General features: G+C 40.4%; 1 protein-coding gene across 1 annotated transcript; it reads right to left on the bottom strand.

Annotated features, from left to right (window-relative positions):
* Positions 1–638: 638 nt before the first annotated feature.
* Positions 639–6,358, bottom strand: tnnt1 (troponin T type 1 (skeletal, slow); the record flags this gene model as incomplete). The annotated part of the gene is made up of 10 exons (XM_080723971.1): positions 6,346–6,358; positions 5,507–5,528; positions 4,782–4,842; positions 4,216–4,332; positions 3,360–3,437; positions 3,053–3,163; positions 2,131–2,240; positions 1,385–1,475; positions 1,135–1,175; positions 639–684 (listed from the first exon to the last, which is right to left on the bottom strand). The coding sequence occupies exons 4-10, from the start codon at positions 4,312–4,314 to the stop codon at positions 639–641; spliced, it is 576 nt and encodes a 191-aa protein (XP_080580097.1). The 5' UTR covers positions 4,315–4,332; positions 4,782–4,842; positions 5,507–5,528; positions 6,346–6,358.
* Between the last annotated feature and the right edge of the window lie 13,323 nt (positions 6,359–19,681).

Raw genomic sequence — 19,681 nt, 5'->3', positions numbered from 1 at the left:
CCCAATAAAAACATATTATTAAAATATCAATTTTAAAAAACAAATTTGTATTAATGATTTGGCAGTTCAACCATATACTGACTGACCAGAGTTTCCGCATACCAATATTGGGCCAGCCCAACTTGTATATATGCAGTGGTTTTTGAAAACTTTACACCCACGTCTAATATAACAACATGCCAGAAATCTTAAACTTGTCAATACGAGCATTTAAAAAAAGTATAAATAATTCACTCACACACACACACACACACACACACACACACACACATCACGGTCTTATATGGGGGTAGGTTTGTTTCAAGAGTGATAACTGTCATAGAGTTACACGACTGGACGTGCAAAAATATACAACTTTTAAGGTCACCTTGGGTGGTACCAAAATCTGGCTTGGCTCCTGAACCTCTAATGTACTGTAGCCTACTGTACATACATACTACATACACATAATGTCAAACTCTGTTTCTCTCAATCCTCTCTGAGATTTAGTTTTATTAATCAATACGTTCTTATAATTTTGCATTCTACTTCTGCAACACACAGTGACCATGGACAGCTGTGGACACAACATGCATCTGCATTCTTCTGGTTCCTCCTGTATTTGGATCTCTTCTTCTTTTTCCTCCTCCTCCTCTTGTTTACTTCCAGCGTCCGCCCACCTTTCCCTTTCCATGGATCTTTTTACTGTGGGAGGCAGGACGAGACAGAGAGGGAAAGTAGGAAGTAGGGAAGGAAACCAGGGAGGGAGAATGGATGAATGGATGGAAGAAAACAGAGCATTGAGACGTTATTTTTTAGTTAAGTTAGACATTATTTTAGATTCTGATCATGTTTTTTTATTTTTTATTTTTTCTAAAGCTGAGTGTTGTTGAACGTCTCTGAGCTGTTATCTGTGTAGCAGCGGCAGCTGAGCTGTGTTTCTCACTATTATGATTGGCCTACTTTGTGTCACACACACGCACTCACACTAATTAAAAAACTAAATGCAGGCAACCAAAAAATTAAGGGACCCACAAACGGGTCCCGACCCAGTGTTTGGGAACCAGTGCTTTAGGATTATAAAAAAACGAATTGTCTTATACAAAGACAAATATGAGGTAGTGTATAATGTGTACATCTGCCATGGCTACTCACAATTTCTGAGCGTGTGAGATTCTGTTGAGCAACACAATGATCTGTTGAAAAGGACATGAGGAGAAACATTAAAAAAGTTAGATTTAATAACATTTTCTGACATCATGGTGGAGAGAGAGTGATCGAGAGACAGAGACGAAGGAGATGATTGAAGAGTATAAATGAAAAGACAAGGATCCTGAGTGGGATTCAAACGCAACAAATGGTCAGCACAGAAAATAGCTTGAGCCACGAAAATGGAGTCCAGTACCTCATATTTCTGGTGTTTCATGTGTTCTATTAAGTCAAACTTGTCAGATTCCAGCTGATAAATCCAGTTCCACATCTCTTGGGCGCGTTGCCTAGGAGACACGTACAGATTATAATCTGGAGTGTTGATTTAACTCTGTACCTGCAGGGTTGCATTTTTACATTGTGTGTAAAATAACTATTTTGATACAAAAAACGAAACTTCTATGACCACAGTCACCCAGGGGTCTATATGTTACAGTCAGTTGGGGTAACTCAGTGAGATTGGGGTAAGAGCGCTCGTTTTGTCGTTCACCACACACCCGTAACACCACCTGGATCAATTCACCTTGATAGTCTCTTATCAGCGCACCTAATTCTGCGTATTCACCATGAGATGGCGACAACAGCCATTCACTTGTGTAGTTGCTGACGTCACTCGTTTGCGACACCTCTTTCGTTGTTTATCTACTAGCCCAGCTCAGCTGTGTTTAGCCATTAGCTTACTATGCCTAACTCTAACCCTAACCCCGCGCCGCACGACGAGCGCTCCTGTTCTCAATTTCACTGAAACTAAAAAAAAAGTGACATATATACCCCTTCTTTTTTGTCATCTACAACAAATCTCTTTTTTGACTAAATGTTCGCCCCCAGAACACAGATGCTGGGGTTCATGGTTAAACATTTGAAGCTGTGACTAATCTATAACGCTGCTTTAGTGTCATTGGTTAACTGCCGGTGATGTGATTGGTTGAGGGTGAGACTGACCTAAGTCCATCCTCCCTCAAATTGTCAATGTCCAGTGGCTTTCGTCTGTCAGCCAGGGTCTTCTTTTTAATCTCTTTGCCAGTCATTCGCTTTCCTCTCTTAGATTCAACCTGGGAAGAGAAGAGAAAACGACAATGGGTTGAATAAAGGAAGGAAAAACAACAGGAGCCAGGGTCAGATTAGAATTTTATTGTTGGTAAAATTAGGCTATTATTATTAGTAGGAGTAGTAGTATTCTAAAGATGTAGAACAAACAGGTGTCCCCTATTTTGGGCCTGTGTCGCCTAGAACTGGAGGATTGATTTGGGGGTTTGTATTGCAAAGTACACCATGATGACATCATCACGGTGTACTTTCGCATCGCATCGCGACGCATTGTGTGAGCTTGTAGATCTGCTATTTCCCAACATTTTGTATTTTTACTTTTGGTACTTTAAGTACATTTTGATGCTAATACTTTTGTACTTTTACTCAAGCACATTTTGAATTACAGACTTTTACATGTAACAGAGTATTTCTACATTGCAGTATTCATACCTTTACTTAAATAAATAATTTGAGTACTTTTTTCCATCACTGGTATTATGGAAAGGTCAATCACAGCCCATATGTCCCTTGAGATAAAGAGACACAGGTTTAGATGGCTTGGTCATGTATTGAGGAGGCCCAATGAAAGGTTACAGAAAGTTGCCTTGAGATGAACCCCAATTGGGAAAAGAAAGAGGGGAAGACCAAAGATCACGTGGCAAAGGACGGTGATGACGGCGGAGCTGAAGGAGATGGGTCTCTCATGGGACGAAGCACAGGCCAAAGCACGAGACAGGGTTCAGTGGCAGTGTATGAGTGCGGCCTTATGTCCCAACCGGGACGAAGAGGATAAGTAAGTAAGTAATCACAGCCACAGCAGCAGCAGTAAACTGACCTTGGACAAGAAGCCTCCGAAGTTGGCTCCCATGTTCAGAACCTTCTTTTTCTTGGCGTCATCGTCAGCCTTCTTCTTGGCCTCCTCGTCCTCCTTCCTCTGACGCTCCTCCTGAAGGGTGGGAGGAGACAGGAAGGAACACATTGTTCATTGTTCTTCAATTACCAGCAGCATTCATTTGTTGTAGAAATAACAACAATAAGAAAGAGGGTGTGCGTGCGTGCGTGTGTGTGCGTGTGTGTGCGTGTGCGTGTGCGTGTGCGTGTGTGTGTGTGTGTGTGTGTGTGTGTGTGTGTGTGTGCACTACCGCAATCCTGTTCTGTCTGTCCTTCTCCTTCTCTGCCCTGACCCTCTGGATCTCAGCTCTCTCTGAACGACGATGCTCCTGATGGAGAGAGAGACGGAGGGCGAGAAGAGAAAACGACAATGGGTTGAATAAAGGAAGGAAAAACAACAGGAGCCAGGGTCAGATTAGAATTTTATTGTTGGTAAAATTAGGCTATTATTATTAGTAGGAGTAGTAGTATTCTAAAGATGTAGAACAAACAGGTGTCCCCTATTTTGGGCATGTCATAAGCAACACTGTTCATTGTTCAGGTCCCACAGTACATCCCGGGGGACCTGGTCTTCTCCAGATCCACAAAACACACATAGACCGGATAATCATACTCCCAGGACCGCTCCAGGATCCCTGCCAGAGTAAAGAACTTTCCCAGGGAGGCTGTAGCCTGGTGACCAGACCGCACAACACCACCAAAACAAAGTGTGTGAAAGAAGCTGGCCCTTCCTGCTAGGGAGGCTGAGGAATGTGATGCTTCTGCACTGTTTTTTTTAATTTTTTTTATGACTATCTACTGCATAGTACTGTGTTCTATCCGTCTGCCATTCAATGTTATATGAGTTACTTAAATGGTTTCCTGTGTAAATAAGCCGAAAAGCTTACTAGGTTCTCCTTTTAGTTGACCTTGCAGTGAACTGTACTGTCATGAAACTGTACCTTTTTCTATGCAAACTTCTAATAAAGATTTCAATCAATCAATCAATCAATCTGTAATTAGCACTCCCGAGCGTGTCCCTCGGGAGGTCCTGGCTGTATGTCCCAAAGAAGAGCATTTCTGCATTATATGATAGTATATGATTATCAAACAAGGAAAGGAACTCACGATACGATCCTTCAGGCCGATAAGCTCCTCCTCTTCCTTCTTCCTCTGCTCAAAGTGAACGTCGATCAGTGTCTGGAGCTCCAAAAAATCCTTCTCCATACGCTTCCTGTGGATGTCCTGAAAGACAGAGGGAGGGAGGAAGGGCTTGATTTTAACAATGTTTCTGAGGTGGTGGAAGGATAATTATTTTCAACATTTTTATCCCACGATTTTTGTAACCCATTTTTCACCCAGTGCCAATGCATAAACTGTGATCCTGGGCGCTACCTTCCCTCTGCCAACCTGGGGCGGGCCCCGAACTGAGCTCACGCTTCCTTCAGTACATGAGGAGTGAGCAGGCCGCTTCTTATCACCTGACAAGGGGGGATGAATGTCAAGTTTGGGAAGGGAGAGACTGAGTGAGTGTGGAGGGTATGTGGGAGGAAAGTGAGGGGCAGATAGAGGACAGAGATGTGAGGATGATACAGGAAGGACAGAAGAGATGGAATGAGACGGGACACAGGACAACAGAAATGACAGAAATGCAACATAGAAGGATGACCAAGAAATCTCTTCTGGTCACTCACATCAAAATCAACTCTGTCCCCCTCAGGTATCTTTAAAGGAGCTATCTGGGGTATCAAGGGTCTATGGAAAGAATGAAAGAAACAGGAAACTGATGAGTGAAGAAACTAAAGATTAATGATTCAGACAAACAACAAAACTTTCCATTTGAATTTTCATAAAGTTAGTGACAAGTGTAAACTAGAAAAACTATATCAAAAAGGTACATGCTTAAATCCAGTCCTAAGGTAGATGAACATTTTAAAGTTGAAATGCAATAACAATTTACACTTTGAAGGGAGTCTGTTGCATAACAATTTAAACTTTGAAGGGAGTTTTGCTGGAAGTAAGCCTATGAAGGAGTAGGGCAGAACAAGTGGTATTAGTAAAATAGCCTGGAAAATAGTGCCTTTCTTTGTATCGTACAGTGTCTTTAATTGATAACGGGTTGTAGTTTTGTACATGTAGGAATCAGCAACAAACCGATTCCTATACAAAGAAGACAGAAGTTGGTCATCAATGTGTCCGTACCCGGACAATTGTTCTTGTGGCAAGACTTGGCCTTGGCAAAGTTGAGCATAAGACCCAAATTTGCACCAATCAGTACAGAGTCCATTTCGTTCCATTTGATCACATGCAGGCCTAGCTTGTTGTGTTTCCGGTAATATTATTGTCCACTCATTTTGTACCACTTAAATGCACCACCCACACAGTCAAACGAGAAAGCAAAGAGGACAAGTGGACGTACTTGGGCTTAGGGCGTTCCTCCTCTGTGTGTGAGAGAGAGAGAGAAAGAGAGAGAGAAGAGAAAGGGGAGATGGAGATGTGAAAGAGAGAGAAGAGAAAGAGAATAAAGGTGGGAGAGTAAGGGAGAGAGAAAATATATTAATAAATGACTCAAAAGTATTTCCCTTAGGTATGTGAAAACCATCTGAGCTGGCTGTTTAATCCATCCTAGATGATCCTGTTCATAGAGACCTATTAGTAAATGGAAAACATATCATGCACATTCATAAAGTTTCAAACTAGGAGACTATATGAGATTAGCATAGGACAAAGTAAACACACCTTTGAAGACAAAATACAAGGTACGGTATATTATACAAATAAGTAATAAGTGTGCCCAAAACATCAAAACACATAGGCATTGGTGTAGTGAATGATCATTAGATTAATCTCTCAAGAACAGATTCTCAAATGAAAATGAACAAAACAGAGAGGGCACCGTTTTTCCATTTTTTTGATGATGGCTAGCCAGATTGTCATTAGATAGACTAGCATAATTGGATTATACACTGTCAGACATTTTAAGCATTTTGGCCGTGGGAGGTTGCTAGACTAGGGGGATCAGATCACCAAATTCATGCCCCCTTTAAGCGACTCTCCAAGTCAATTACTAGTCCCTACTGGAATACAGGCAGTCAAAAATGGTTATAGCCTGACGGAAGGCCACTTTAACATCAATCAACCCATTGCTCCACAGGAATAATGCAATTGTTTAAAGGCTTTTGGGACAAAGTATAAACAAAAGTACTAGAGTGCACTGTATAATTTATGCAAGTAAAACGCAACCTCACAATCGCTCACCTTCCTCCTGGGCATCTTGTTCTGAATGGCCACCCAAAGAACAAATTGATGGAGGGAGGGAGGTCAGAGGGAGGATACAGGATTGGTGGGATTATGTTAGCGGATGGTAAAGAACGGGAGGGAACGAATACTGTAGATTAAGGGAAGGAGAATAACATAAATAAACTATAGACAAATTAGGAAGAATTAATGCTCATAATTAACTAGAAGAGAAGAAGGAGAGGCTGAAATTGGTTAAACAGAGAGCTGCATCACATATTTGATGCTATGCCGTATGATGTATCATGAGGCTTTAAACGGCTACACAATTGTCTACAAATAGCAATTACAAAATGTGAAGCATCTTGTATTTCTATTGTGCACACATGTAAGTGCTTTATACAGTTTGGAATCGTGGATTTGTATATTATGTTAATCTGATTGTCCTGTTAACCTCATAGAATTATACTTATTCCATACTTTATTTATAAATAAATATTTCAATTATTTGTGTCCATATTGTGAGGTTAATTTTAGTTAAACTATCATTGAGCTTAGATTACAGAGAAACGATTATCTTTACACCAGAAAAATAACAGTTCCTGAATTCCCAGAAGTTTAATATTATCATCAGTTACGTAATGCTCTATAAGATAATAACAACTGGCAAATCAATTATGGAAGAAAATTATAAATGGAAAAAAAGATAAAGGGGAGGAAAAAAAATAGAACAATCCTCTTCCTCCTGAACATTGATTGATTGATTGCTTGAATACTTTATTAAAAGTTTGCAGAGACCGGTACAGGGAAGTACAGTACACATACAATACAAGGTCTGCTAAAAGGAGTTTTCCAAGAAAGCCTAAGGCTTGTTTCCATTGGGGTCCTTTGTTCTCAATTCATCGAACATTGTCTGAGACAGACATAGTGCTGGTGGAGAGACTGAAGCCTTAGGCAAACACACTACCTCTCACCTTCCTCCTGGTCGCCCGGCTCTGCGCGGCCGGCCCACGAAGGACAGATTGATGGAGGGACAGGCAGAGGGCAAATGTAGGTTGGGGATGAATTAGGAAAAGTTAAGGAAGAAGGGGAAAGGAAGGAAAGAATGATACAAAACAAAGAAGCAAGGATGAATGAAGGTTATACAGCAAGACAGTTGTTAGAGGATCAAAGGAGAAGGCAGACAAAGTGAAACAAACAAAAAGAGAACAGTAAGGGTAAAGGAGAATGAGAGAAGGGTGGAAGGGATGAAAGGAGAACAAGTTTATGTTATAAAGCAAGCAAGCTCAGAAAACTACAATTGAAATCAAGCAATGAAGGGCCACTCCATTATGGCTAATGTGCAGCAGCTAGTGCAGGTAAAGGGAAACGTAAATTTGGAAAACATGCATAGTTACATTATGTACATGGTCAATGTACATGATAGTGTGTAATTGCACATGCACAATCAAATGCAGAATCACTACTGGCAAAATCAACTGAATTCTAATAAAATTCTTACGACTTTTGGACAGTTGGCACACATATTGCAAACATGGTGCGCACATGGGCCCAATTTTGGCTTTGAAAAACACTACAATCAAAGCTAAGATCATTTAATCAAGTCCCTTGATGACGTCACAGAATAGAACATTGTTTGGACGTGTAAACCAGGTGTTTCACCTGGGGACCAATGGGACCACACATTACCTCCTGCGTCAACCGGGAGTTGGGTGTCTGGTGATGTGCAATTTTGTCAACTCACATTGGATCAAGCTGAGCTAGCCACGTCAAGTCGACAGCCCAGTAGCTGATGGCAACAAGCGAGCAGTGGTGTAAAAAGTACTCACATTTTTTACGTAGGTAAAAGTAACAATACTACAATGTAGAAATACTCTGTTACAAGTGAAGGCCCGGAAATTTCAAAATGTACTTGAGTAAATGTACAAAAGTATTGGTATCAAAATGTACTTATAGTACCAAAAGTAGACCTACTCATTATGCAGAATGTCCCATTTCACAAGTTTTCAAATGTCTAAAAATCTTCAGATCTACAAGCACACGTGTATAGATCGCCTATTTTCAAATGGACTAAATGTATATTGATGCGATTAATGTACGTTTTGTAATGATAATATACAAAGTAGCTAGTAACTAAGGTTTCTAAATAAATGTAGTAGCCTAGAGTAAAAGTGCCATGTTTGGATCCGAGATGGAGTGGTGTAGAAGCAAAAGTATTGAAATAGAAAGTACTCAAGTAAAGTATTCCTCAAAATTGTACTTAAGTACAGTACTTGAGTAAATGTCCGTAGTTACTTACTTTACACCACTGTCAGGGAGGCCATCAGCTGCTGGGTGCAGACACTGGCTCGCCAGCTGGCTCGTTTCTCGTTTGGTCGAACGGCAAAACATTCAAATCTGGTTGTTTTACTACATTATTTTCCAGCCGTCCCAAGATATTGCTGTTTCTGTATAAACATTGCACTTGACCTGCTATAAATACACAGACGAGGTACAGTGGGACTTTAAGCCAGTTGAAAATGGCACAGCAAACTGAGCTCTCACCCTACCTTCATACTCTTGCAGCTCTTATAGCCGGGACGTGCAGTTTCGGCCATTGTGAAAGCAGGACAGAAGAGACATTGACAGATGAGAGTTAATGCGGCATAGCATATTAATCACTGTTTTGCAAAAAAAAAAAGATGGGGAACCCTGAGTCTGTTTCAGATTCTGTGGAATCAACAATAATGCATATTATGCTTCCGTAGTTTACACTTACTGGTCAACCCCCGGGAACTCACACTTTCCTACACTTACATTTTAGATATTTAGGTCACGGTTTTACCCAGAGCGACATGGATTACTGAACACCCAGAGGCTTCCACTGGCAGGTCCTGGAGGACAACATGTGGACACCTGCTCCCTCTGCTCCTTTCTTACCTCCTCCATCTTCATCAGCCTGCTCTGCCTCTTCCTCCTCTTGTATCTCAGTCTCTTCTGTCTCCTCTGGATCTGATGCAAAGAGAGAGGGTGAAGATAGTAGATAATAGTAGATAGTAGACAAAAGGAGACAGATTAAGGAAATACAAAAAGAGACACTAGAGAATTGCTCAGCAGAGCACAGACCTCCACCAAGTTGACAGTTTGTCTACACGGTTTAGTTTAGATTTAGTTTCATGTAATGCACACCATACAACAGGCAATTACATTGATAACAAAAATAAAAGTGCACTTCTCGGAATGCAGGCCGGTACCAGGCTAGCTTGCCTACGGAAGGACGGACAAACGGACAGACATACACAAGAGTGAAAACATAGTCTCTGGCCTGGCAGACACAAAACACATTGTAGTTATGGTGCAGGACATGAAGGAGGCCTATGTAAGCGTTTTCAGAGTCCTCTCCTTGTCAAACAACACACAAAATAAGTAGCAAAACATCCCACCCAGTGGGAGCGAGCGGTGCCTTTTAGCCTATGGGGCTGTTAAGTATGACATCATTTTGTAGGCAGAGGAGAATTTCTGCCCCCAGTTTCCGTGAATCTTTTTACTAGTTTTACTATTTACACATTTTTCTTCTCTTTGTTTTTGAAAGGAAAGTGTTAGAATTATACTTTAGTTGTTATTTTTGTCTCGGATCTGTTGAAAATAGCGAGGGACAGAAAATGCTCTGGGGGCAGATTCTCCTCTGCCTACAAAATGATGTCACGGCTTAAAAGCCCCATACATAACTTCAAACACTTCAAGGCAAGGCTGCTCAACAGCGCCACTTGAAGGATGGTCACCCAGCGGGATTGCAGCTGTTGAGGCCGTATGATACGCACAGACAGACATATGAACAGACATACACACAGAGTCAGTTGTTGGAGAGGCTGGCTCTGCTCTGATCTAAAACTAAAACAGGTGTTGCAGTGCTTCTGGCATCACGTCCCGTTCTGGACAATATACTTTAACTTCCTGATGTATGCGACCAGTGAATCAGTTCTTCTTGGGCCCATGATAAAGCTTTTTTCAGTATTGTGATGTGATGTTACAATCGGCATGAAAGGTTAATCAGGTGAAGATATGACTACAGTGCTACAACTAATCTTTTGAAAGAAATATCTGCATGCATGGTCATAAACACACAGTGCACATATACCTGTAGATCTTGTACATGTGAAAGACAAAGTGAGTGTGTTTGAGAGCAAGAAATATGAATTCCATATAACTTACCCTCTGTCTGTTCCCTAAGGTTACAGAGGAGGAATGAAAGGAGGACAAAAATGTGTCATGTATTGCCATTTTTACAAAACACTGAAATCGTGGTAACAAGAGAGCATTGTACTCACTCGTACTCCTCTTCTACATCTGACATGACTGAAACAGAAAAAAAAAAAAAAAACATCAATTCAGCCAATAAAATGATAAATGGTACCAGACTCAAAACTACGACATTAGGACAGTGACTCCCAGACACCATCACACATACCAGTCAGCAGAAACATGCATGTGCATCCATTGTTTTAAAGGACAACTTCACCCATTTTAACATAACTTCATATAATTGGTCCTCACTAATGCTGATGATATGGTTTCATAATAATTGAAACTGAATGAGGCAATGTCTGGAATTGATAGAGCAGGCATCAATTTCTTCAAGGCTGTCCTCCAGGCGCGTCGGGATAATACCAGGGCTCAATACGACACGCATTTGCACACACAGAGTCTCTCTTGCTGGTGACACCTTCTTGGCAGGGATACAAGCGAAGCATCAACAGGTGAGAATGTCACACAAAAGGGTTAAAGAGAAAGAAAGAGTATTTCTCTCTCTCTTCTGTTTCACTCTGCAGCGAGAACTGGATCCTTGGTGAATGTAAAGCCCAAAGTTCCCATCCCTAGCCAAAACAGAAAAACACCACAATTTGATATTTTTCTCCATACAGACATCAATGAATTTTAAGCCCAAGTCCTCATTTAAAAACTAAAGTCCCTTGGAGCTCAAAGAAGTCCCCTCACAATAGTTCTACTGTTAAACTCTCCCCTTTTCCATTGTCTCCCTTCACGCAACCCCCAAGTTCTCTCCATCTTTGTCATCTGTTACAATTTATAGCATCTCCTTGTTGACTGAATTTATAGCGACGGCAACCGCCATCGGCTGTCCTTTCCTCTTCTGTCCTCGCTGTTGCTCTACTGGCCGAGAAATGGATATCCAAAGAGCTTTCAACAGCTAATAACCATCACTCCCACTGTGTTTCTCCTCACCTTTCTAAAGCTCTCTCATTCTCACTCCGCTTAGTTCATTGTACAACAGAAATTATTTATTTTCAACTGGCAGTTGTTCATTTGAAAACACAGTTTAATCCCTCACTCCCTTCTACTGCTTTTGTCTTTCTCTCACTCTGTCGGTGTTAAACCACCAAACCTTCTGAGTGACAAGATAAGCACAGGCAGGCTGACAAACTCAGTCATAATGACAGATGGACATGTGGGCAGGTGGACACAGATGAACTGGCTTCAAAGAGAAAGTCGCTCTCCCCATCTTAGGGAAATGCAACAAAGATTAATCTGATCTCTGTACTACAAATATCATTATATAGTAATTTTGTGTAATAATAAAATAACTTATCGAACTTATAGACTTATAGAATCATAAATAAATACATTCTGTGTACATTTGTAAAGATAATAAAGGCAGAATATTTATTGGAGACAGACAGACAGACAGACAGACAGACAGACACACACACACAGAGACACACACACACACACACAGAGACACACACACACACACACACACACACACACACACACACACACACACACACACACACACACACACACACACACACACACACACACACACACACACACACACACACACACACACACACACGTGTACAGTAACTGCCCAATAAAACCCACCATCTCCTACTGTTGGCCACTGAGCAGCAACTGAGTAAAGTGCCTTGCTCAAAGGCAATTTAAAGTTAAATAAAAACTCTGAAAAGTGCAACAATTGACCTGAGGGTTAAATTAACAAAAGACTCTATTGTGGCTTAGAGAGGAAGGGAGTCATGGATTGTGAGAGGGTAATAGCTAGATGGACAGGGAGGGTATATGATTTTGTGGGTGGTTCCAAGTTATTCTAGTTTTCAAATTAATTTGTCTTACTTTTTTTAATTTGTGTTTCAGTTTGGTGTTTGATTTCATTGTCGTTTTAGATAGTTTTGTGAGTACAGAAGTAGTTTTAGTTTGAAGCAGTGCTTAATTTGTCAATAAATAGGTGCCGGATCCCCGATGCGTGCGGGATGCGCAAGTAAACTGTCGTGCAGCAATATTTGGCACGTGGTCCATCAGAACACTTGTAGTCAATCTATCAATTTGGAATGATCAATCTGAATAACTGGCATATTAAAAAAAAAGGTTTTACTGTTAACAAAACTCTATGACACCATGTATGTTTGTATATGGCTTTTCTATTGGGTGTCACTGTCGCCTATGAAGCACCACAATCAGAAAAACAAGAAATTTAACAAGAACAAGAAATTGAACAAAAACTATTTGGGATGCTATTTGGAAGGATGAAAACATGAATGCAAACAGCACTATTTTGATTGACAGGGCAAGTCCTGGATCCAATCAAATAGGTGCCGGATCCAATCAAAGAGGTGAGGGAACATGTTCCCCCTCAAATTAAGCACTGGTTTGAAGAATAGACTAGTTTAATTTACTCTTACTGTAGCTACAGGTACAGTATTACAGTATGTGGAAAACTTTGATTTATAGAAGCCGAAAGGGGAAGGATGAAAGAACGCAAGACATCAAATATAATGTGCTATTGTTTATTAAGGGTTCTATATATTGGTTCTATATATTGAACAAAGCTAAGCTTGTAAACCCCATTACCGACCACTGCGATAGATTAAGATTCACTTAACTAAAACATTTGTTCACTCATACTGTAGTTTTAGTCTTCATTTTAGTTAAAGTCATAGTGTAACATTCATTTTACTTTCATCGACTCCCCTTATAGCTCCCCTGTTATTGCAACATTTGTCTTAACGCTGATAATAATTCTGTAGGGTCTTTTGGAAAGCCACAACACATACATTTCCAGTACATTTAGGGTGCCTACGTCAATTTGGCTGAACAAAAAACACATACAGATCAAGCTCAGAAAATTAGAATATTTTGTAAAAGTAAAAATTCTTGAAACCTTTATATATTCTAGATGCATTGCACATTCAGTGAATTATTCCAAACCTTTTTTTTGTTAAAATGTTGAGTTTCTATGGCATACAGCTCATGAATATCATAAGTAGCCTACATATTTATAACAACATTACACGAGACCACTCAAAACTAGGATTTATATTAAATAATTGTCAACCTTCTGAAGTAAGAGTTGCTTGAAGTCCAGTGGGAAGTTTCCGAAGTCAGTTATGATTTGGGGTGCTATGGCATCTCCAATGCTTTTTTACACAATATTCAAATTTGAATTGATCTGTATGTGGAATAGTTATTGTGAAAAATATACCAGTGAAAGGTTGATATACAAAATAACTTTTTTAATTTGTTTAATTGAAAAAGTTACACAGTAACTAACTAATTTAGGGTGCATTTCATCCCAGCTCTGTTGGGAATGGGCGGGGGTCATCTGACTGTAATGAAATGGAGATCAAGAGGAGGCAGACAGAACGAGGGGATTTGGGAGAAGAGTCCAGTTACACAGCATGTGCACACAGGCATTAACTGGAGCATTGTAATGGGTTAATTTTAGTCCAGGGAGCTTTTGAATGTTTGTGTATGTACAGTATGCTTAGGTAAGTTTGTGATCGAGTGTGTGTGTGTGTGTGCGTGCGTGCGTGTGTGTGCCGTGCCGGAAAGAGTTGTGGTATAATGAGTAAATCACTCTGGTATCAACTTCTCTTCTATTCCATTTGTTTCCTTCTGGCAGGCACGCACACACACGAATCTGTGTGATCCGGTCTAAGCGTGGCCTAAACCGGCAACAGACAGAAGAATCTGCGTAGCTTTGTTTTGGTCCCCCATGTTTGTTTCCCCAATCCCTATTTAAATACTGGAGAAGTGTAGTCTTACCAGTCGCTACGAGTTGGAATAAAAGATGGATATACCAAACAAACTAAGCAAACCTACACTTTTTTGGGTTGGCCCTAAAATTATGCCCTTGAGCACAGGGAATTATTTTGTGTTAAAACTGTTTCCGGTTTGATCTTTCCAGGGCAAAGTGTAGTCCGTCTGAGGACTACAACAGTCCGGATCAGAAACCATAAAATTGTACTGATCCCTACAGTATATGTGGTCAGCCTAACAGAAATGAACAATGAGAGGCGCCTGGTGGCCTAGTGGACCAGGCGCATACCATATAGGCATTGCCATTTCGGCATCAATGCCTGTCGGCGTCGCCGGTCCGATTCCCGTTCCAAGTGACCTTTTTCCGCATGTCACTCCCTGTCTCTCCCCATTTCCTGTCCGTCTACTGTCCTATCCAATAAAGGCAAAAAGCCCAAAAACAAATCTTAAAAAAAAGAAGAAAAAAAAAAGAAATGAACAATGAGCAGGGTCATACACACAATCACAATTCTACATGCACAAAGTACACAATGATATATAGCACACGAAATAGGCCGACAAAAAAATGTCTCTTAACAATTGGCCAGAGACGGCATGTCTCCGTTGTAACTGTTTTGTGCCTAATTAACTACTGCTGTAGTCTGTTCTCACCAAATGGGCAGTGGTCCGCGTCGCTGGGGGTGACAAGACATTGCCTGAATCTAACCTTAATCCCAATAAGACAATTTGTGATGATGGGTATTCGATGATTAATAAACAGCTCAACGGGAGGGATTCAAACCCGAGGTGCAGGGATTGTAAGACTAATGTTTAACAGCAACGCCACGCTGCCATCTGGATTAGGAAGGGTTTCGATCTAACGTGATCTGCCCCCCTCTGCACAGATCCGGGAGGAAAACACCTGTGCGTGGCAAAGACTTTGTCCTGCATGCCCTGTAGATGACTAATTAGTCTAACTGAGCAACTAACTGCCTTGCCCATGACAGCCACAGTTTCTTGATTTGGGGTCAGAAGCTATCCAGCTTTGATTGGGATGTCCACTTCAGCTATCATCTTGAAAACAAATAATGATCCCCCCGCCCCAAATCTACTGGGCTATGTTATAGGCCAGTGTTTCCAAACCTTTTTTCTGCCAGGCCCCCCATTTTTTCACAGCCAAAAGATCCCGGGGCACACCTAGATATACGGTGTGTGTGTGGCTATTTTCTAAATGTTTGCTTCTTTCTTATATTATATTTTACAATTTGGCCAATGTTTTACCAGTTTTTATATAGTTTGTTGATTACTTTTGATGCAGTAATGGATGGTCTTTTTTCTTTTTTTCTTGAGGTATTAAAAAGGTTTTAAAAGTCCTTAAATTGTGACTTCACTGTCAAATTTCAAAGGGAACACCAAAGCATCTCAAAGGGCACACCAAAGGTCAGCGGCACAGTGGTTGAGAAACACTGTTATAGGCTATATGGGTGCTCACTCAGGCACCATTTAACCATTCTATATAACTTCACTAAACTAAAATAATTATACTGTGCAGCACTTTTGAAAATCTCTTGAAATACAAATGTCTTTCACCAAAATGTCTATAATCTTCCAGGTTTGGAAAACAGTTAATTCACAAACTTTTAAGACATGTTTGAAAGATTCCCATTTTCAACTGAAAAGTTTTGCTTGTTAGAAAATGCTGTACTTTCAACATTATCTGACGCGTCCAAGAATAAATAAAACAAACTCAACTGTAACACTTCAAGTCTGACTGTCTGCCATATCATGCCGGTACGGAGCAGACTTAGATATGAGGAATATAAAGGATATAAGAACATTTTGGATTTATCCATCATCTGTTGCACTCAAACTCCATAGAGGTGGAATCAAACAGACGGATTCAATTCATTCTCATCTGGCAACAGTGTAGCATCTGCAAATTCTCTCAAGGTTGTTTCAGGTGGAAGCTAAATGATACCTTTTTGATATTAGAAAAAAAAAAAAAAAGGAAAAACTAAACTAAAATATTATACAAAATAATCTACTGCACACCTAAAAATTAAGATAAGTAAAAGACAAATATTTGGTGGGCTTAGCTTTTGGTTAGTTAAAAATGTAAAAAAGAATTATCCACATTTATCCACTAGACCAGCTCAGTGCCCTTGTGGTTAGAGTGCCCGCCCATCTCTTGGAGCTCACCACTCCAAGAGATGGGTCAATGGCAGAGAACAATTTTCAAATTATAGTAATGTATCTGACAAATAAAGATTATTATTATTATTATTACTTCAGTAATGAAGGAATAGATTGAGGGAGATTTTAAGCAGGGTAAAAAGTCTCAAAATATGTGATACATTAATTATGTCAACAGGATCACAAAATGCTGGAAGGTTGCTGGTTTGGATCAAATGAACCAGTATCACCATCCACTCTTGTGCCAGTGACTTAAAATGATGCAATACACTTTCCCACACTCAACACAGAACATGTAGCAAGGAAAACACAGAAAACAATTTAAAGCAGAGAAAGAATGATGGACAGACATACCTGGGGGTTAGGTGTGAGGTGTGCTGCCCTGTAAGAGATAAAGGCTGAACACTGAACAGCTAGATAGACAGAGAACACACAAAAGAATGGTTATTGTAGAAGCAATATGAGCTTTATACAGGGAGAAGGGGGTAGGTACAGTACTGTGTGTGTGGTGAGAATCTGAGCGTGTGCATGACAAGAATAGCCAGAGCTCTGTGGGTATTGTATTGTTTCCCACGAGTTCTGTGTACGCAACATGTGTCATATTGGATGAATGACCTCACATCCCATGTTTGTGTGTGTGCAAGTGTGTGTTTGTTGAAAGAATGATTCTGTGCCTGTGGTTAAGTGGATGTTGCATTTGTGTGAGCATGTTAGATACATTTCTGATACATGTGCAAACTGATGGAATGATTGTTCATATTATGTAGATGGGTTTTGAAACAGTCAGTGTTGATTGAACAATTCTTCCATTTGTCATTCTGGCTTGAAAATGAGAGTGTGCGCCAGTATTATTTTTGACAGCAAATTTTCATTTAGTTTTAGTCATAGTCTTTTGAATAAAATGTCTTTTAGTTTTAGTCATAATTTAGTCACCTGAAAAGTATTAGTTTTAGTCTAATTTTAGTCGACTAAATATCATGAAAATAGCCGATCTACAAGCTCACAAGGTTGTGAGCTTGTAGATCTGCTATTTTCAGCATGCAAAATCCGAGAGGAACCAAAAATAAAATTACTCTCTTCTCCACTAGTCCCTCCCTAACGTTTTAGTCTAGTTTTTATTTTGTTGACGAAATTGTCAATATATTTAGTTTTAATCATCACAGCTTAGTTTTTATTTCTTTTTTATTTAGTTTTCGTAAGTGAAAAAAACGCAGTCGACAAACATTTTTAGTCATAGTTTTAGTCGACGAAATCAACACTGGTGTGCGCGCGTGCGTGCATGCGCAGGGCTGGGGGCCCGGCTGGATTAGGTGCACAACAGTGGTGCAGAAAGACGAGTATCACCCAGGATTAAAGAGAAGCAGAAGGATGACCTCACCGAACAAATGCAGGCGTGGACAGCACAGGTGGAGTGGGGGCTGGCAGACCAGAGGGAGAGACAGTTTGCCCTCCTGGCCCCCCAAGTTGTGGAATAAACTCCCTGTCGCACTTAGAACAACGGACTCACTCGCTAGCTTTCGCCGTGGACTGAAGACTCACCTTTTCAGACTCCACCTAAACCCTTAGCACTACTGGAAAAATCAATGACCATACATGAAGCTAGTTAGCATTTGTTTTTAGGTTTTTTAGAAACTTTTTCTTTTTTTTTTAGGGATTATATTGTTTTTTCTAGATAGATATTAATTTGCTTTTGTTATATTGCTGTTGATGTACTGACATATTATCTTGTTTATTATTGTGATGTTTTATCTGCTTATTGTAAATCGCTTTGGATTAAAAGCATCAGCTAAATGCCTAAACTGTAAACAGAGAGAGAGTGAGTGAGTGCAAGCGGGGAAGAGATCGAGAGAGAGACCTAGAGAGAGAATGTGTCAGGACAAAGACAGATTTCATGAGATTGAAAGAGACATACGTACAGTATACTGTGCTGGAGAGAGTACAGTATACAGGCTATAGAGGCAAAGAGAATGGAAAGAGGGTTAGGGAAGGGTGGGTTCTTTGCAACCAGAGGCATACAGATAAAACAACATAATGAAGGAGATGGGAGATGGAGTGAAAGGACCCATAGGGAGGTGAAGAGGGAGACGGGGATCAAAGAGGAGTGAGGGATCAGGCGTCAGACAGATGGACGGATTGAGTAGTGCACATCCCGAAATAGAAGAGTGACTATTATCATTCCCGGTTTCCATGAAGGGCTTCTGCGCTTCACAGAAGCACACACACAGAGACAGACAGACAGTGACAGTCAGATACATGATACTAGTAGGAATATACTCTTTAATGGTCAGTTTTAGATTTACGTTTAAGACATTCCTGGAGTGGACAGAGAGACCTGGAGAGATACATGATCTCAATCACAAACAGGATTTGAACCTTTGCCATAGCAAGGAGGAGGAGTAGTTACTTGGACATAGTGGGCATTCACCTACCCCAGGTAGAACTGTATAAGACATGGCTTGTCCCTTGTGGCAGTAGCTATGAAGATTTAAAACGAGACACAGGTTGGTCACTCTGCTACCACCCACTCCACCCTCACCACCTGCCTGACTGACATAAAACCTGGATGCAGAAAAAACAAGGAAACTTAACTGCAATAAATCCTAAATGCTCATTTTTGTTTCAGATGCCCTCACCCGCTCCACTCCATCAACACCCACTCCACCAAAGTCTGCAACCTTGGTGTAATCCTACTGTAGATCCCACCCTCACAACATTACATTCCTTGATCTGTATGTTACTGCTCTAACTGCTGTGCTGCCTATGGGCACAATTCCCCCGCAGGATCAATAAAAGGTATCTATCTAGCACAGCTAACATGATTAATTTATGGTAATAACGTGTTAAAATGTTAACATGTTTAACGAATGCGTCGTTAAATGTTGTCTTGATCTTTCCATTCCCAAAACATACAGAGAAATAAGTATTGTGGATAGAGGATCTTCAAGCTCATAACTTGCTAGAAGTATAAAAAAAATACAGGCTTCAGCTGACGGGACCACTGATGCTAATATTATTAGCATTATTATTATATTACTGTTAAATGCAATGTTAATAAATTCAAACTTTAAACAAACATACACAGAGGCTTTTCTTTCATACAAAATAAATCAATTTTATTTCCATGACAAGTTAA

Source organism: Nannobrachium achirus (assembly GCF_963921795.1).
Source record: "Nannobrachium achirus genome assembly, chromosome: 4".
Lineage (NCBI taxonomy): Eukaryota > Metazoa > Chordata > Actinopteri > Myctophiformes > Myctophidae > Nannobrachium > Nannobrachium achirus.
Note: the sequence above shows the minus strand (reverse complement) of the source record. Positions and strands in the feature narration are given on the sequence as shown.